We start from the raw sequence: 20,064 nt of genomic DNA on the forward strand, positions 1-20,064 counted from the left end.
CCTAGCCTGGGAACCTCCATATGCCAGGGGTGCAGCCCTAAAAAGAAAAAAAAATACAATAAAAGCAAAACCAAAAGCAAACACCCCAGTTATCAAACTGTGGGGAAAAGGCCTATTTCACTATGATAAACCATTATGTGTGACAGTGATAAATCATGAGATTTTTTAAAAAGATATTTGGAGCATAATTCAAAGTGTTTCATCTTACCTCCTTATTATACCAAGAAAAATACTCACAAAATATATATATTATAAAACATTTTAAGTCCAGGAAAGCAGACACAGACAAAAACAGTAAAGGAAATCTTAAGAGAAATGCTTTTACACAGACTGCAATGTGCAACTGCCACCAAACAGCTCCACAGAATCTTGTCTACACATTTTCTTAAAAATCTCCCACAATTTCACAATGTTAATAACAAAGTAGCTAAATGCAAAGAAAATTCATCACATTTAACCAAGGCATGAGAGAGCGGCAAGCCAATCTCCATTATTAAGAATGCACATATCAATTAAGTAAAGGATAAATATAACCAGAATCAATCAGATGTTCATAGAATAAACTCTTAAGTTACTCAGGAAGAACCAAACATAACTATAAAGAACTGAGGTGCAGGGAGTTCCCATCGTGGCGCAGTGGTTAACGAATCCGACTAAGAATCATGAGGTCATGGGTTCGATCCCTGGCCTTGCTCAGTGGGTTAAGGATCTGGCGTTGCCGTGAGCTGTGGTGTAGGTTGCAGATGTGGCTCAGATCCTGCGTTGTTGTGGCTCTGGCGTAGGCCAGCGGCTACAGCTCTGATTTGGCCCCTAGCCTGGGAACCTCCATACGCTGCGGGAGCGGCCCAAGAAAATGGCAAAAAGACAACAACAAAAAAAACAAAAATCTGAGGTGCAGAAAACCAACTGGTCACTAAAAATAATCCACAAATTATGTAATCTATTCTTGGATAATCTGGGGTGATTATATGACAACTTAAAAATCAGAAAAATATTCCCAAATCTGACCTGATTTTTTCAAGCAATTATTTGTTTTCTCTAGGGGGAAATAATTTATGCTTTAATCAATTTATAAGTTCATTCAACAATATTTTATTACTACTATGAATGGCAATGAAGGGTAAATAAGCATCAAATTTTGGAACCAGAATAAATATTTCTCAGAGCAAAAAAAATTGAACACTTGTTCCTGCCTTTTCATCATTGATGACTTTCAGTACTTTGCATCTGTACCAACACTTATCTTCAGAAAATAATCCACCATAAATCTACAAAGAAAAAAAAGAAAGTAAAATTATTTGGCATTTTAATGAGTCCAAGTATGCTAAGTAGATCAGAATAATGGTTACCACTTAGTAAGCACTTCCCATGTCAATGAGCATTTTAAATGTAATAGCTTATTTTCTTTTCACAACAACCCTATGAAGTAGGCACTTTGTTTTCACCATTATATAGCCGAAGTCATAAGCTAGAAAGCAGCAGAACTAGGAGTGAAACTTAAGCAACTGACCTCAGAGTCTAGTATATTATTCTGTCTCTCCAAGGGGAAGAAAAGTAAGAGAGAGAGAGAGAAGAGGAAAGACATAAAAACAAGGGGAAAAAAGTCACAAACATCAAAAACTTAAAGCCATGCTGTTTTAATGTCTTAAGACATAATGGTACAATTAATTGTTCTTAAAACATAAACACGGGAGTTCCTATCATGGCGCAGTGGTTAGCGAATCCGACTAGGAACCATGAATTTGCGGGTTTGATCCCTGCCCTTGCTCAGTGGGTTAACGATCCGGCGTTGCCGTGAGCTATGGTGTAGGTTGCAGACGGGGTTCGGATCCTGCGTTGCTATGGCTTTGGCGTAGGCCAGTGGCTGCAGCTCCGATTCGACCCCTAGCCTGGGAACCTCCATATGCTGCAGGAGCGGCCCAAGAAATAGCTAAAAACACAAAAAAAAAAACACAAAACATAAACACGGCAAGGACATGCCACTTAAGTCTACTTCTCAACCATGGTAGGATCTCTATGTCTTACCAGTAGAGAAAGACTCAAACTTTTTACTTTATATAAAAGCACTTCAGTGTTACTATAAATATAATAAATAAATTACAGAATATCTTTACTACCAAACCTCTATTTATTTTAAATGTATATTTTAATCTAATTACTTTTAATGAAAAAACAAAGAGAAAAACTTATGTACTTTAAGTCAGTGTCTCAACCACAACTACCACATTTGAGAGAGGATTAATCTCTGGTGGGGGCATGGGGGCTGTCCTCCGTCCTACGCATTGTAGGATATTTGGCAGCAACCCTCACTGACCCCCACCCCCGTCCCCTGGTCTCTACCTGCAAGATGCCAACAGCACTCCCTCCAGTTGGGACAACCAAAAATGTCTCCAAACATAATGTGATACTGACTGAGTAGCCAATATTCCAACTGAAATTAGAGAGGTGCATAGCTAACCAAGGAAATGAAATGAACCTGTGCAAATAAAACACCAAGCACTGTGGACAAAAATTTACAAACAGGTGCAAAAAAAAATCCTCTTTTGCAAACCAGAACTTGCTGTTCAGTATCAGTTTTGATGCAGATAAGAAGGAACATGATAGGGAGTTCCCATCGTGGCGCAGTGGTTAACGGATCGGACTAGGAACCATGAGGTTGCGGGTTCGATCCCTGGCCTCGCTCAGTGGGTTAAAGATCCGGCATTGCCATGAGCTGTGGTGTAGGTCACAGACGTGGCTCGGATCTGGTGTTGCTGTGGCTCTGGAGTAGGCCGGCAGCAACAGCTCCAAAGAGACCCCAGCCTGGGAACGTCCATATGCCATCTTATTTGACCCTAAAAAGGACAAATAAGACAAAAGACAAAAAAAAAAAATTCAGAAGCAGGCAGATCCATCTCTTCTGACCCTAAACATGGTCCTTCCTAAAGTGAACTGCTTGAGTAAACTGGACCCCAGAGATTATAGGTGGGGAGTTTTGAAGTGTGTCCTTATTTCATTTGAGATCAAAGAAGTATAACTAAAACAACTGTGGCAAGCCTACCTTGAAGATAATGACTCAAACACTGGAAGGACTCAAACAGTGGAGAAGGCAGTGAAACGAGAATCCTTAAAAGTTTATTGACTTAAATAATTTTGTCTACGTTACACATAATTAAAAAGAATCCTTTAAAAAATTTTTTTAAAAAAAGGTCAATTTAAACTAAGACTTTTAAAACAAGTATTTATCTCATGCTTAGAAAAAATTTAAAAATGGACACTACAATCATGCCCCCCCCTTTTTTTTTTTGCTTTTTAGGGCCCTACCAGCAGCACATGGAGGTTCCCAAGATAGGGGTCAAATTGGAGCTACAGCTGCCAGCCTATGCCACAGCCACAGAAACTCAGATCCTGACCCTCTGAGCAAGACCAGGGATTAAACGTGCATCCTCATGGATACTAGTCGGATTCATTTCCGCAGAGCCACAATGGGAACTCCGATTCTGCCCACATTTTGATGAATTCTAGGAAAATATTAATAGAGAAGAAAAAAACTGAAAAAAAATCTTGCAACTCATTTCTGCATAAATTTTACTAAAATTTGGGCAGGGGGCAAAAAGCAAAAATAAACGTCAATTTTCATTTTTCAAAAATAAATGCCAATGTCTGCATATCAATTTTCAAATTATGCTGTGTTTGTAGGCAATGTAAGCCTTTTCCAAAGCAATGCATTTGTTGTTGAATTAAATGATGCTTGGGTAAATTTTTTATAAACTGAAAATGTATATTTAATAAAAATCAGATATGAGAATACATGTTTCTGCTTTATGGCTTCTGCCCTACAAAACTACTATTACTATTGCTCATGAGTAATGGCTTCATCAAGAAATTCGACAGCCTTTTCACATGTTACTTTTCCCCACTCAGTTCAAGATGAACATTTGAGGAGTTCCCGTTGTGGCTCAGCGGAAACAAACCGAACTAGTATTCATGAGGATGAGGGTTTGATCCCTGGCCTTGCTCAGTGGGTTAAGGATCCAGTGTTGCCATGGCGGTGCAGCTTGGATCCTGTGTGGCTGTGGCTGTGGCACAGGCCGGCAGCTGTAGCTCCAATTCGACCCCTAGCCTGAGAACTTCCATATGCTATGCGTGCAGCCCTAAAAGAAGAAGATGAACATTTGATGTGGTTAAACTTGCCTTTTTAAAAAAAGTTCTCTGTCCTCCCTGCCTTTTACGACAAATGTTCCTCCTCCTGTCTGATTAGTTACACACTGAGTCTTTGATCATCTCCTTTGGACTCCATTTCTCTTCCCATTCTCGAAATACAGGTATCCATCAAGGCTGATTTTTGACATCATTTTCTTCCCTGTAAATACCCTAATAATTCTAGAATATCATTTGCTTCCACAAGTTTAATGACTTTCCTTTATAGACTTATACCAAGCTTATTTCTCTATTTCAATCCTCTCCCAAATTAATACTTCCTAACTATCTACTAGACATGATGCCATAATATACGCTTTCATCAATTTAAGTTTTCTTCTTCTCTTTTTAGGGCCACACATGCAGCACATGGAAGCTCCCAGGCTACGGGTTGAATCAGAACTGCAGCTACACGTCTACACCACAGCCATAGCAATGCGGTATCCGAGCCGCAGCATCTTCAGCCTGTGCTGCACACAGCTTGCGGCAACACTGGATCCTAAATCCTGCGAGCAAGGCCAGGGATCGAACCTGCATCCTCGTGGATACTAGTTGGGTTCCTAACCCGAGCCACAACAGGAACTTCAAGGTATTATACTTAAACCTACCTCATCATCCCCCTCTTCTGCCTCTTTATTAATCTTCCCCTTGTTCAAGACATCTACCTTTTGATGTCAGCATTTCCAGTCACCAAGAGAATTTTAACATCACATTCAAATTTTCTACACTTGATCTCCATACAATTCTAACACTCATTTGTCACTTTTAATTCCATAGCCACATCCCTAATTAATTTTTCATCTGAATTATTTCAGTAGACATTATCTGATCTTAACATTTCTCAGTCTACCACAAATAACATATCATTAAGAAGACTTTTTTCTAGAGTCTCCGTCGTGGCTCAGTGGTTAACAAATCCAACTAGGAACCATGAGGTTGCAGGTTCAATCCCTGGCCTCGCTCAGTGGGTTAAGGATGCAGCGTTGCCGTGAGCTGTGGTGTAGGCTGGCAGCTATAGCTCCAATTTGACCCCTAGCCTGGGAACCTCCATATGCCATGGGTGCGGCCCTAGAAAAGACAGAAAGAAAAAATAAATAAAGACTTTTTTCTTATTTTGCCTCCAGGCTCCACGTGAATGTAAAATGCGACGAGTACTGGAGTTCTGGCATGTCGGATATAGGTCTGAATCCTGAACTCAAGGATTACCATGTATGTGGCACTGGGGAAGTTATTTATTCCATTGTATTTTCCATACTGACACAAATAATAATACCTGTATTATAAGTATTATAACAATTAAAACTACTAATAATTATAAAAAGCCTCTAATTTCACATGTTATTTTACTTAAACTTTCATTAGATCTAACAATGCATATACATGATAAATATGCCCTGAATAAAATTAATGAGTCATAACATTAAAAAAGTCTCCAAACACTGACAAATGTTTCCTGGGGGTTGAAGTAGGAGATACAAAGTCCCTCCAGGCTGATAACCACTTTATATTATACATTCTCAATGGGGAAATATTATCTTTAAAGGAGGGAAAGCTGGTTCTCGGAGAGTGGAAGAGAACTTTGTAGAATAGATATTACAATGCTTTGCAGCCCTCCCAAGTTCAACCCTATCTGATGACATAAAGACATAATACCGTTATAACTGTGGTGTTAAAATGTCTTGTGGAGAAGAGACCCACTATGGGAAAAAATGCCTGAGAAGGGCATAATGAAAAAAGTTTGAGAAGCACAGTTTTAAGTGACGGAATATAAAATTGATTTTAAGTATATCACTCTGAACCACAACAAATTCATAGATTTGAAAGCAAAAGGAATACACAAGGTGAAATGCAAAAATTCTGGACTTCCCAAAGCAACAAAGTACAAAGCAACGGAGACACACAAACAGCTAGCTAACGAAGCAAATGCTACAATGTACAGAGTGTTCAATTAGCCCTTGACTCTGTTTCCTTCAGCTAACACTCAACAACAGCAGGGCAAGAGAGAGCACAAATGGCATGGTATCCTCTCCCAAACATCCCACTCCGTTTTCAGCAAGCAAACAGGTTTAGTAGCAAAAAAGAGCTGATAATCAATAGTCCTAGCCAATTTCAAACTTTGCAAAAAGTCACATTATCTTTGGTTAAGATTTGTAATAATATACCAATATAATTAACAATTCACCATAAGGCAGGTGGCAGAGATGGTGTATCACTGTAATCCACTCTAGGCAGGGGTGGGGATACGTACCCAGGAACAGAGCCAGGAGCCAGCCAAACGGAGGAATCTAAAGTTCTTGACTCTGTTAGTGCGAATAATCACAACCACCAATCACAAATACACATCTACTTCAAAGAGAGTTACAGTGAAAGAACAATCAGAACTACATATTCACTCCCATCGTGCTCGGTCCCAATCTTCTCTCATGAGTCCAAAATTCACACCCCATATCCTGACTACATCTAAGGAAGAGAGAACTACTCAAGCACCAAAAAAATTTACTGGAGTTCCCGTCCTGGCACAGCGGAAACGAATCGAACTAGGAACCATAAGGTTGCAGGTTTGATCCCTGGTCTCACTCAGCGGGTTAAGGACCCAGCGTTGCTGTGAGCTGTGGTGTAGGTCGCAGATGTGGCTCGGATCAGACATTGCTGTGGCTCTGGTGTAGGCTGGCAGCAATAGCTCTGATTCGACCCCTAGCCTGGGAGCCTCCATATGCCACGGGTGTGACCCTAAAAAAAAAAAAAAAAAAATTTACAATGTATAATCCATTCATGGATAATTGGAAGTGGCTAAGTAATCATTTACAATGAGAAAGCCATTATTAAAACTAGTTTGTTTTTTTTTTTTTTTTTTTTGTGTCTTTTGTCTTTTTGTCTGTTTGTTGTTGTTGTTGTTGCTATTTCTTGGGCCGCTCCCGCGGCATATGGAGGTTCCCAGGCTAGGGGTCGAATCGAAGCTGTAGCCACTGGCCTACGCCAGAGCCACAGCAACACGGGATCCGAGCCGCGTCTGCAACCTACACCACAGCTCACGGCAACGCCGGATCGTTAACCCACTGAGCAAGGGCAGGGACCGAACCCGCAACCTCATGGTTCCTAGTCGGATTCGTTAACCACTGCGCCACGACGGGAACTCCTAAAACTAGTTTGATTTTTTTTGTAAAGCAAGTAATCTATTTTGCACCCAACAAAGGAAAACCAGGTATGTCTTAATTTATTCAAAAAATTATTAAACATAGAGACTACAACAATGTTTTTTAAAAAACTGAAATCTTTACATGTTTTTATATATGCCATTGGGGTTTTAATTATTTTTAAAAAAAACTAAATAAAGGCACATTAATAAAAGAAAATCAAATTAATATCAAAAGAGGTTAAAAAGTAAGCCTCTCTCCCCCAAACTCTTCAACATCGACCTCCTGAAAATAATTTTACATTTACACTAATTTCACATGTACACTATGATATGTTTATGCTTTTTAATTTAAACAAATGGGCTCATTTTATGTTTTGCTTTTTAGGGCTGCACCCACAGCACATGGAAGTTCCCAGGGTACAGGTCAAATCAGAGCTGCAGCTCTCAGCCTACACCACAGCCACAGCAACACTGGATCTGAGCCGCATCTGCGACCTACACCGCAGCTCACAGCAGCTCGAGGCCAGGGACAGAACCGCATCCTCACAGATACCAGCTGGATTCGTTTCTGCTGCGCCACAGGGAGAACTCCGTGGGCTCATTTTAAATACACGATTTTACACCTAATTCCGTATCAAAATATAGAGTCCTATCTCCCTCATCAAAATAAGTAGGGCTTGGAGCTGGTGAAGCAAGCTAGGCGCCCAGGGCACAAAATTTAAAGAGGGGTTCACTCTGAGGTACCAATGCTGTACTTGCATAAGTGCCTCCTTCAATGCTGCATTTACCTTACCCTAGTTATCAGCCCCCATAAATATTCCAAAATAAGGCTCTACCCTAATTCATCAATTATTCCAGTATGGGGTAACAGTTAAGAAGGTACACTCTGAGTTTAAATATTTTTTAACTAGCTGATGACTTTCATAAAGTTATCCTAGCTGTGCCTCAATTTTTTAAAAAGGTATAAAATAATAACATCTGCCCCACAGGGTTGCTGTGAAGATTAAATGAGTTAGTACAAATGGGTAGGATTAAATGAGTTAAGTAGCAAAGTGCTCAGAACACTGTCTCACAGAGAGTAAGATTCAAATGTTACTATTACTACTGCTACTACTGTAATATATAAAGAGTTTTTAGTTCATCTCTACTTCTGCCTATTATAAATAATACTACAATTAGTATCTTTATACAACCATCTTTGTGTACTTCGTGTACTTAAATGTCCAAAGGGCAAATTCTTTGCAGAGATATTGATGCATCCAAGACTACAGGCGTTTACTGTTTTGAAAAAGATGGTTATGGAGTATCCGTTATGGTGCAGCAGAAACAAATCCGACTAGTATCCGTGAGGATGAGAGTTCGATCCCTGGCCTCACTCAGTGGGTAGGGATCTGGCACTGCCTTGAGCTGTGGTGTAGGCTGCAGATGCAGCTCGGATCTGGAATTGCTGTGGCTGTGGTGTAGGCAGGCGGCCGAAGTTCCGATTCGACCCCTAACCTGGGAACTTCCATATGCCATGGATATGGCCCTAAAGAGCCAAACAAGAAAAAGATGGTGGCTACCAGCCACATAGAGCCATTTGATTTAAAGCAAAGATTCAATACAATTCAACAAAGAAAGGATCATCATTTCAATAAATGCTGCTGGCACAACTGGATATCCAGATGGAAAAAACTTTATATCTGACCTCTATTTCACATCATAACCAAAAATTTACTGGAGGTAAACCACAGCCCTAAATGCAAAAAGCCTCTAGGGTAAAAAAACTGGAGAATATAGTCATGACCCTGAGGTCTTCACGTAGCCCAAGGAAGCAGAAAACACAAAACAAAAACGAAAAAAATGAATACATGTCAAACATTACCAAGTGAACAGGAAAGCCCCAAAAGAGAAGACACTGGCAAAAAACTCACACCCAGAATATATAAAAAACACGTGCAGTTGTCCCTCAGCATCCACAGGGGACTGGTTCCAGGGCTTCCCCTCAGATACTAAAATCTAAGGATGTTCAAGTCCCTACTACAAAATGATACAATATCTGCATATAACTAATGCATATCCTCCCATAAACTTTAAATCACCTCTAGATGACTTACAATACTTAATACAACGTAAATGCTACATAAATAGCTGCCAGCACAGGCAAATTCAAGCTTTGCTTTTTGGAACTTTCCGAAATTTTTTTGATCTGCAATTGGATAAATCCATGATGGCGGAGCCCATGGACATGGAGGGCCAATTGTACAGAACCTCCTACATGAAGCAAGGCAAACAACCTTGAAAATCAGAAAAAGATCTGAATAGGTTACTCCACTAAAGAAGAGACCCAAATGGCTAACAAAACTTGAAAAGCATGCTTAATCTCAGTACTTACCAGGAAAATAAAACTAAAATCACAATAACATTAGGCACTCCCCAGAATGTCTAAAATTAATAAGACTGACAATGCAGAGGGTTGGTGAGGATATGGAAGAACTCATACTTTATGGGTAAGGATGCAAACTGGTTCAATACTTTTACCAAACTGATTGGCCAGTACCTACTAAAATGAAACTGCCTACCCTATGCCTTGGCAATTTTACTCCTAGGCATTTATGCAAAGAAGTAAGTTAAAACATCCAGCAGAAAGCTTGTATAAGGATTTCATAGCAATTTCAATCACAGTAGCCAAAAACTACAAATAATCATAATGCCCATTAAAGGAGAACAGATAAATTTTGGTATATTTATACAATGAAATACTGCATAACTTGAAAAAGAACAAACTATTGACACATAATAATATGAATAAATCTCAGAAATTATGCTGAACAAAAGAAGCCAGACATATACACAAGAGAACATATTGTATAATTTAAGAACAGACAAATAAACCTACGGTAATAGAAGTCAGAATAATGATTACCTCTGTTAGGGGAACTACTGTTCAAGATTTGGCTGAGAGGAGCCTGAGGGAATTTTCTGGGATGATAACTGTATCTTGATCTGGGTGGTGATTACATAGATGCATACATATGTAAAAATTCATCAAGCTGTATACTCAAGAGACATATGCTTCAATGTCAGTTAAAAGGCAATTTTAAAAATATATATACATATATATAGGAGTTCCCGTCGTGGTGCAATGGAAATGAATCCAACTGGAAACCATGAGGTTGCGGGTTCAATCCCTGGCCTCGCTCAGTGGGTGAAGGATCCAGCATTGCCGTGAGCTGTGGTGTAGGTTGCAGACGCAGCTCAGATCTGGTGTTGCTGCGGTGTAGGCTGGCAGCTGTAGTTCCAATTAGACCCTTAGCCTGGGAACTTCCATTTGCTGCAGATGCAGCCCTAAAAAGCAAAATACACATACACACACACATAAATATACATACATATATACATATATATATATATATTCCAACTGCTCTCCATAAACATACCTCTTACACATTTTTTGTGTAATCAGTGTCAAAGGCAAGGATTCTCTTTTGTTCACCACTGTACACTCAATGCTTAACGCAGTGCCTAGTACACAGCAGACAGTTCATAAGTATTTTTGAAAGAATAAATTTATTATGACTGTAGTTAATACAAATTCTGAAAACTTGCCTCTTTCTTTCAAATATACCAAACATTCCAAAAAACTATAAAATCTAAGACAGGGGAAAGCTAATAGGAAAAGTGGAATAATTATATTTGAGAATATGGCTCACCTTCTTTGGATCAAGATTCCCAAAAACTGAATTGGCATGGGGACAAATTTCAGACAGTGAAGAACCAATCTTCATAATATCCTTATTTCTACTGATACTCTAGAAGGAATAACAGAAATAGTGTACAATTCAATAAAATACTATTTGACAGTGTTATGCAAACGAGGGTTCTACCAAACCTAATACTTAAAAGATTGTGGAGCATTAGAAATTAAATCAGGAGTTCCCGTCGTGGCGCAGTGGTTAACGAATCCGACTAGGAACCATGAGGTTGCAGGCTTGGTCCCTGCCCTTGCTCAGTGGGTTAAGGATCTGGCGTTGCCCGTGAGCTGTGGTATAGGTTGCAGACATGGCTTGGATCCTGTGTTGCTGTGGCTCTGGCGTAGGCCGGTGGCTGCAGCTCCAATTCGACCCCTAGCCTGGGAACCTCCATGTGCCGCGGGAGCGGCCCAAGAAATAGCAAAAAGACAAAAAAAAAAAAAAAGAAAGAAAGAAATTATATCAATTCTTATTGTCATTATTTTTTCATAATTCAAATGAGTTCTTTTTAAGAAACAGAACTAGGCTATAAAAATTTTTACTTCCCAATGAGTTCAAATTACTTGGAATTCAAACTAAAATACCAAATATTATTAATATCATATGGAGAAGTAACTTTAAACAACTGTCCCTGAATTTTTAGATCAAACTCTAATTGCTCAAAATAGATACATTTTGATCAAATGACAAGGGTCTTCTTACATATTTGTTGTTGTGTAAAGGAAACAGATGTTAAAACAACTTCAAAATGTATAGGTTCCTCTGTACACAAATACTATACTCTAGCTAAATTAATTTCCCACAAGGGCATGAGTTAATAATTTGAAATTCAAGTATACACTAGGATTGAATAAGTAAATATACTGTAGATAACTAAAGTAGGGAGAATTTACACATAAGGAGGGCTAGAAAGAACATGCAGTGTTAGATTACGATTAGAAGGTATCAGTATGAACGCAGGTGTGTGTGCATGTGTGTATCTACATACAGGTTTTTGTATGAATACATGTATATGAGAGAGAATCATAGACGTGTTTATGTGTGCGTTATACACGATATACAGATATATACATTTGTATGTAATCTCCCAGCTCTGTCCATTAAGAGGTCCCAGAAGCAACGACACTCAAGCAGCAATAGGCACACCTAGTGCCGAGACCTTGATTTCTAGACCGTTCTCCAATAAAAGGAACAAGAGTTCTTCAGAGTGATTGATTTCAGGGCTAGGACAGGGAAATGGAAGGTAATCCTGGAACATCTGGTGCTGCCAGGAAGTAAAGAAATATGTTTTTTAAAAAATGGATATGTATTCAAAGGAAACAGCAGCCAATGTGAACAATCTCCTAATGGCCAAAGCTGGCACAACTTAAACAACAAAATAAATAATACTGGCTTATAACCCACAGAGTACATATCCAATGGTTTTTATTATTAACATAAATAATTGCATAAATAAATGCTGGAGACAAGAATAGCTCTTCCCTAGAGAGGAATTCCAATTAACAAATGTAGAAAGCAGGAGTTCCCTTTGTGGCTCAGTGGTAAGAACCCTGACTAGTATCCACAAGTATGTGGGTTCAATCCCTGGCCCAGCTCAGTGGGTTAGGTACCCAGTGTTGCCATGAGCTGGGGTGTAGCTCACAGATGCTGCTCAGATCCTTCATTGCTGTAGCTGTGGCACAGGCTGGCAGCTGCAGCTCCAATCCAACCCCAAGTCTGGGAACTTCCATATGCTGTGGGTATGGCCCTAAAATGTGAAGAAAAAAAAAGGGTTCAATACATTCTACAACTGAGCACCACTTTCTGTAGCTGAACAGGCAAATAAATTACACTGAGTAAGAGTATCCAGCAGTATTTTTCAGAGAAAAAGTGACTAAAATGGGTTTAAACTGATTAACACTATTAAATCACATATAATATCTGATACCACATGATTCAATACACAGATACACAATACAATTATACAAAATGTGTTAACATCAAAGAATACAATCAAAATCAAGATAGCAGGAGTTTCCATTGTGGCTCATCAGATTAAGAACCCGTAGTAGTCTCCGTGAGGATGTAAGTTCAATCCCTGGCCTTGCTCAGTGGGTTAAGGATCCCACGTTGCCACAAGCTGCATGGGAGGTCACAGATGAAGCTGGGATCTGGTGTTGGTGCAGCTGTGGCGCAGGCAGGCAGCTGCAGCTCTGATTCAGCCCTTGGCCTGGGAACTTCCATTTACTGCAGGTGCAGCCATAAAAAGAAAAATTTTTTTAAAACATAGCAAACAAAACCCACATAACTTTTTACAGGAAAATACTTTTGAACTGTGCATGCAACCACCCATTTTTTTTTAAAGAACCCATGCTTTTAAAGAAAATCTACTGGAGTTCCCATCATGGCACAGTGGAAATGAATCCGACCAGGAACCATGAGGTTGTGGGTTCGATCCCTGGCCTTACTCAGTGGGTTAAGGATCTGGAATTACCATAAGCTGTGATGTAGGCTGCAGATGCAGCTCGGATCTGGCATTGCCGCAGCTCTGGCGTAGGCCGGCGGCTACAGCTCCAATTCAACCCCTAGCCTGGGAACCTCCATATGCCACGGGTGTGGCCCTCAAGAGACAAAAAAGACAAAAAATTAAAATTTTTTTTAATTAAAATTAAAGAAAATCTACTGGAAGCAAGGTTATCAACCTCCAGAAAAATCACATATACTAAGAATATCCCCACAAAGTATACAATATGCACACCTGAAAAACACAAAATTAAAACAATTATAAGCAACAGGTGAATTTCATATTTACAAGAAATTTTTGTATAAAGACTTGCCTTTTGATGTGAAAAGTACATGAACCCAGAAGTTCCCATTGTGACTCAATGGTTAACGAACCCGACTAGCGTCTATAAGGATGCGGGTTTGATCCTGGCCTCACTCAGTGGGTTAAGGATCTTGCGTTGCCATGAGCTATGGTATAGGTTACAGACACAGCTCGGATCCTGCATTGCTATGGCTGTGGTGTAGGCCAGCAGCTACAGCTCTGATTCGACCCCTAGCCTGGGAACCTCCATATGCCGTGGGTGCAGCCCTAAAAAGACAAAAAGACCAAAAAGAAAAAAAAGAAAAAAGAAAAGCAAAGAAAGTACATGAACTGTCCTTCTGTCAGGACCCCACTGTACAAAAATACTGTGTTACTGAAACTTAACAGAGCAAGACAGAGTAGCTTAACAATGTCATCTTACTAAAGTTTTTTTTTTAATTTTCACTACTTTATCAAAACATCAAAAACTTTATCAAACATCAAAATATGTCCCTTGGGTGTAGAGGATTCATTTCTTAAATTCTTTCCTAGAAAAATATACAAAGAAGAAGCATATTTATTCCCAACCACACTCCTGGAAAGATACTTTCTGAGGTTGAGAAGGGTCTTCTCTCTCTCCTCACTGGCTGTTTCTGACCTTAGCATGTGTTAAGATGTGAGATTTCAGTTTAGTCAACTGAGCAACCCTCTTACTACAGCAGTTGAATGGGGCACATCGGGCCTGTCTCTGGGATGGATTTGCACATGTGTGCACAAACAATCTGATTCTTGAAAAAAATTATCCCATGCATATGGACGCCTTAGTAGTTTTAAATCTTTCCAATCAAGACATGTTTTCCCACTTTTGAGATGCATTTAAATTTCAACTTCAGGGTTGAAACCAGAGTTTGGTCTATTATGGGCTCTGCTACCTGTTTTGGTAAATAAAATTTTAACGGATCACAGCCATACCTACTTGCTTAGGTACTGTCTATGGCTGCCTTTGCACGACTATGGCAGCTTTTGCAGAGGTGAACAGTTGTAACAGAGACTATATAGCACAAACCTTAAAATATTTACTCTTTAATATTTTACAGAAAAAGTTTGCTGACTCCTGGTTTAAATCACGGCCCCAACACTGTAAGTCAACTATATTCCAATACAATTTTTAAAAAGGCTATATACCTAAAACTAACACACTATAATTAACATTGTAAGTCAATTATACGCCAATAATTTTTTTAAAAAAATCAGTGGTCCAAATTCAAGCAACAGCTTGACATAAAAGTCAGTAAAAATCAAAGTCTAGAGTCGCACTGACCAATAGCCAACACTTACTTGAAATGTGACTAGTCTGATTTAAGTTGTGCTGTTAAGTATAAAATATACACCAGATTTTGAAAACTTCATATGAAAAAAAGGAAATGAAATGTAAACATATCTGTGTTGATTATATTTTGAAATGATATCCTGGATCTGCCGAGTTAAATAAAATGTATTTATTAAAATTGATTTTGCCTGTTTCTTTTTACTTTTTTACATGTCTACTAAATTTTAAATTACTGATATGGCTCATATTATATTTCTACCAGACAATACTGCTCTAGAAAATCTTACTTAAGCTAATAAATGTCATTCCTATATAATGAGCTTAAAAATAACATTTATCATCTAACTTGAGACACTATTGAGAGGAACACAGATGCTATTAATGCAAGACAATGGGCATAGACCACAACATGTGGGCATCCTTTAGAATGCCTTGTGCATAAGCAGAAACCCAAACTTGTTAAAAGTTTTCTATGAATATCACTTTTCTATGAATGTTTTCTAGATAAACTGCAGAACCTAAATTGATCATATTTTCTCTACAACTTTTCTTCTCACAAATCCTATCTTTCATGTTGCTAATTCATTACATCTCCACAAAACGAAGTCCTCATGCTGAAGAAGTATAGAGAAACGTTGTTCCCTTCATTCCGTATCACGTATGGTTCACAAAATTAAAAGCCAGTGAGTAATGGTGCACACTAGAGGGATTAACCTTCTTAAACTCAGGGACATAAGCACTTTGATGCTTTACTTGTATTTAAAACTGAATAAACTTAGCTGACTTGAAGGCTGCCAATATAAAATTATAAATGTTCCATTAGTATTTCCAATTTTATGATGAGAAAGATGCTGTACCTCAAATTAGAAAACCTGGAGAACAGACTTGCAGCTGCCAAAGAGGAGGGGAAGGGAATGGGATGGACTGAGAGTTTGGGGTTAAGAGATGCAATGAGATCCTGCTGTACAGGACAGGGAACTATATCCAGTCACTGTGATGGAACATAATGGAAAATAATGTGAGAAAAAGAATACACACACACGCACATACATATATATATATATATGACCATACAGCAGAAATTGACAGAACACTGTAAATCAACTATAATGGAAAAAATTAAAATCTAAAATTAAGCCAGTAGAAAAAAAATAACTGAAATTTAAAAACTTTATACAGTTTAAGAAACAATCTTATCAGAGACCTCTAGATGGGGATATAACTTCACAAATACAAAAGCTTCTTGGCATTCCCACTGTGGCACAGTGGAAACGAATCTGACTAGGAACCATGAGGTTGCGGGTTTGATCCCTGGCCTCACTCGGTGGGTTAAGGATCCAGAGTCACTGTGACCTGTGGTATAGGTCACAGATGTGGCTCGGGTCCTGAGTGGCTGTGGCTGTGGCTGTGGCTGACAGCTGTAGCTCTCATTCGACCCCTAGCCTGGGAACCTCCATATGCAGTAAGTGTGGGCCTAAAAAGAAAAAACAAACAAAAAAAGTTTCTCAAAATGTCCAGTGACGTATGCAGCCTGGATTGTGGGTGTCAAATTGAGTGTAATTCTGAAACCACAATTACAATTTCGCTGTTTTATTTTTTATTTTAATGCAGTGTGCTTTGAGCACATGACTTGTCATTCAGGTATTAAGATCCAGTTGCAACCATTTGTCTTCTAATAATGCCCTGTGTTAAACAATGTTCAATAAAATTAAACACTTAAGAATGACAATTTTATATATGTATACATACACATGTTACAGGGTGTTTATTTTTGTTTTTGTGGGGGCCGACCTGCATTAGTGAAGGAAGGGGTGGGAGACAAAATGTAACATTTTTACCTGTGCCCAAAATGTTACTGCATCTTCCACATGACTTCCAACCACATCTTCAACTAAAACCAAATCACAATGAAAAGAAAATTAGAAATGCATCAAGATCATCTAGCTCTTATAACCAAAAGTAAATTTTTGTGTCAGTACCTTTATTGTAATGTGTATCTTCATCCATTTGGACAATTCCTGAAAAACTAAAACAATTCAAAACTTTGAATCAGATTCTATTAATCTGTCTGTTTAACAATAAATAAAGACTAAATCATATAATGTTCAAATTCCTCCAAAAGTAGGAATTGACAAAAGTATGTTTTGTCCTAAAGTTATCAAAACTCAAACTCTATATTAAAAAATGACCTCAAAAATATTTTCAATAATTGAGTATACTGTATTCTGCAATTTCATCACATGCAATCTCTATTTCTGAAATGACCTTTAGCCAAAATTTATAAATTTTCATTGAAGTATGTAATTCATGCACCTTTTGATCAGTTAAATACTTCAGAATGTGCATATTATTCTAAAGCAATTGATGCACTCCCAAGAGTAGGACTTCTACAATTAAAACAAAAAAAAATTACAAAGATATATAAAACAAATGTCTCAGACTGGTATTTAATTTTTAAATAAAAATATCAGTTTTATTTGAAAAGCATAGCACTTTATGCTTTTGAAGACACCTGCCTTTCAAAAACTGCAAAATGAATCAAATTTTACCCATAACTTCAACAATAATTTTCATTATATGATATGCTTTCCCAACTGCAAAATATTTCAAAAGAAATGTCTACTAGTTTATAATTTTATCCTTCAACAGGTACCTGCTGTATAGCAGAGAGAACTTTACTCAGTATTCCATAACCTATATGGGAAAAGAATCTGAAAAAGAATGGATATGTGTATATGTACAACTAAATCATTTTGCTGTTCAGCAGAAATTAACAACATTGTAAATCAACTACACTTCAATTTTTTAAAATGAAAAAGACAATCATTAATCAACCTGCTATAAACCTCAAAAAATAGGATAACCTGCCCTGGTTCAATGGTTAAGGAACCTGACCAGTATCCATGAGGACACAGGATCCACCCCTGGCCTTGCTCAGTGGAGCAAGGATCTGGCGTTGCCCTGAGCTGTGGTGTAGGTCGCACATGTGGCTTGGATCCTGCGTGGCTGTGGCGCAGGCCGGTAGCTGCAGCTCTGATTCGACCCCTAACCTGAGAACCTCCGTATGCCACAAGTGCGGCCCTGAAAACACAAAAGACCAAAAAATATATACATATATTATCCTTAATTCACATTGATACTGCACTGTATTGGCATAAATATTAATTCTTTAAAGGAAACTGAAAGTAACAGATTTTTTTTTTTTTGCTATTTCTTGGGCCGCTCCCGCGGCATATGGAGGTTCCCAGGCTAGGGGTCGAATCAGAGCTGTAGCTGCCAGCCTACACCAGAGCCACAGCAACACTGGATCCAAGCCATGTCTGCAACCTACACCACAGCTCACGGCAACGCCGGATCCTTAACCCACTAAGCAAGGGCAGGGATCGAACACGCAAATTCATGGTTCCTAGTCGGATTCGTTAACCACTGCGCCACGACGGGAACTCCCAGATTATTTTTAAAAGAGCTTTAATAGTTAAAACTGAGAACATCACTACAGCAAAGTTCCACATGCTCTCCTAACTGTACAAAGAGAAGTTAACTCTATGTCACGGGCGGGGGAGGGGGGAAGAAAGGTCCTATTTTTAAAATTCTGACTTCTGTTCAAAACTAGGATTTTTTCCTCGAATACAGACCAAAAGGAATTTTTTAATTGAGTAAAAAGTTGCAAAACCAAGTTAGAATCTTTAAGACTGTATTTCCCTGGAAGACACTGGCTTAAAGTTAATACAAATGAAAATGTTTACTGCGGAGATGGCACCAAACGGTCTAAAAAGCCATTGCAGAACAGCTTTTAAATCTCACTGCTAACGAGGTCAAACAGATTTCCCGCACTGGTTACGAAGGAGCGGATGCCGCACCCACTCTCCGCACACCTGGATGACCAAGCAAACGGCATTTCCCAAGCTCCGATTTATACCGACACTCGGAATCAGCGATCCGGGTTGTTTCTCGACGCCTATTTCCGAAGGGATTTCCCTCGAGGTTCAAGCGGCCCAGCCTTTGCGGGAGGACGGCCGCCTCCCCGCCCCAGGCCGGCGCGGCCCGCCTTCCTCCAGAACATTCGGGCCGCACGTCTGGGCAGGCGGGTCGCCTCCCGGCCCCACCTCGGCCCTCCGGGAGCCCGGCACCCGCCGCAGCGGGCGGGCGGCCCCGAGGCGAAGGCCGGGCGGCGGGCCTCGCCATCCTCGGAGACCTGAAAAGCAACCCGGGCTGGGAACCCGGTCCTGGAAGCAGCCGCCCCCGAACCCACCGAAAGGGCTGCTACTGACCTCACGCTTTCCGCCACGGAAGTTCTAGAAAAGTGCTCCCGGCCCCACATGCTGGGCCCTCCGCCCTCCGCCCGCGCCACCGCGGCTCGCCCTCAACTCGCCCTCAGCCCGCTGTCGCGCACGTGCGGAGACTTGCCTCGCGCGCCTCGGCCACTCGCGCTCCACACTGCGCTTGCGCGGTCGCCGCTGCGCCATTGCCCTGGCTTGGCGGGAGCAGCTTCCTTGCTCACGTGACCCCCAAGGCCTGGGGCCTAGGCGGGGGCGTGCGGGGTGGGGCCGCGCCAGCCGAGAGCAGCGCACTGAGGCTGCGCGCGCACGCTCGCAAGGATTACGGATGCGTACTCCAGGCACCTGCGGGCTCAGGGCTGCTGCTTTTAAGGAGGCGTCAAGTAGCGATGTAAGGTAGTGTCGTGGATCTTGTGGCTCTTCCTAATTTGTACTTGGTGATTTAAACTTTAGAACAGCTAAGTTAGGAAAATGTCAGCATTCTTTTATTCCTTTTTTTTTTTTTTTTTTTTTTTTTGGTTTTTAGGGCCGCACGTGTGGCATATGGAGGTTCGCTCCCAGGCTAGCGGTCAAATCAGAGCTGCGGCTGCTGGCCGACACCGTGGTCACTGCAAAGCAGAATCCGA

The 20,064-nt window shown here is 40.0% G+C and overlaps 2 protein-coding genes and 1 non-coding gene across 4 annotated transcripts in view; 1 reads left to right on the forward strand and 2 right to left on the reverse strand.

The window, feature by feature from the left end:
• STK31 (serine/threonine kinase 31) overlaps nt 1-19,678 on the reverse strand; it is a 72,482-nt gene extending 52,804 nt beyond the window's left edge. Inside the window, exons 1-5 of one of the 2 annotated variants that reach the window (XM_085005689.1) lie at nt 19,569-19,678; nt 17,141-17,187; nt 17,000-17,052; nt 11,008-11,106; nt 1,194-1,268 (exon numbers count right to left, since the gene is read on the reverse strand). In XM_085005689.1, the coding sequence (XP_084861815.1) occupies nt 1,194-1,268; nt 11,008-11,106; nt 17,000-17,052; nt 17,141-17,187; nt 19,569-19,627 (333 nt within the window). In that variant the 5' untranslated portion in view covers nt 19,628-19,678. Of the gene's footprint in view, nt 1-1,193; nt 1,269-11,007; nt 11,107-16,999; nt 17,053-17,140; nt 17,188-19,432 lie in introns of both variants that reach the window. The other variant, XM_021078730.2, reaches the window with a different exon arrangement.
• On the forward strand, nt 2,472-2,600 carry LOC146395073 (small nucleolar RNA SNORA40). Its single transcript, XR_014834474.1, has one exon. It is a non-coding gene; the product is annotated as a small nucleolar RNA SNORA40 (small nucleolar RNA).
• On the reverse strand, nt 17,815-19,422 carry LOC146395074 (uncharacterized). The gene is made up of 2 exons (XM_085005745.1): nt 19,037-19,422; nt 17,815-17,872 (listed from the first exon to the last, which is right to left on the reverse strand). Exons 1-2 carry the CDS (start codon nt 19,344-19,346, stop codon nt 17,856-17,858), a joined length of 327 nt encoding a protein of 108 aa, XP_084861871.1. The 5' UTR covers nt 19,347-19,422; the 3' UTR covers nt 17,815-17,855.
• Nucleotides 19,679-20,064: the final 386 nt, after the last annotated feature.

The sequence above is a fragment of the Sus scrofa genome, chromosome 18, assembly GCF_054392235.1.
Source record: "Sus scrofa isolate SSC_HxYL_T2T_F1_AM1 chromosome 18, Sscrofa_HxYL_maternal_Yorkshire_Landrace_v2.0, whole genome shotgun sequence".
Classification (NCBI taxonomy): Eukaryota; Metazoa; Chordata; class Mammalia; order Artiodactyla; family Suidae; genus Sus; species Sus scrofa.

Excerpts from the sequence above, each read along its gene's own strand:
- LOC146395074 (XM_085005745.1), bottom strand. The coding sequence starts at position 19,346 with ATGGCGAGGCCCGCCGCCCGGCCTTCGCCTCGGGGCCGCCCGCCCGCT.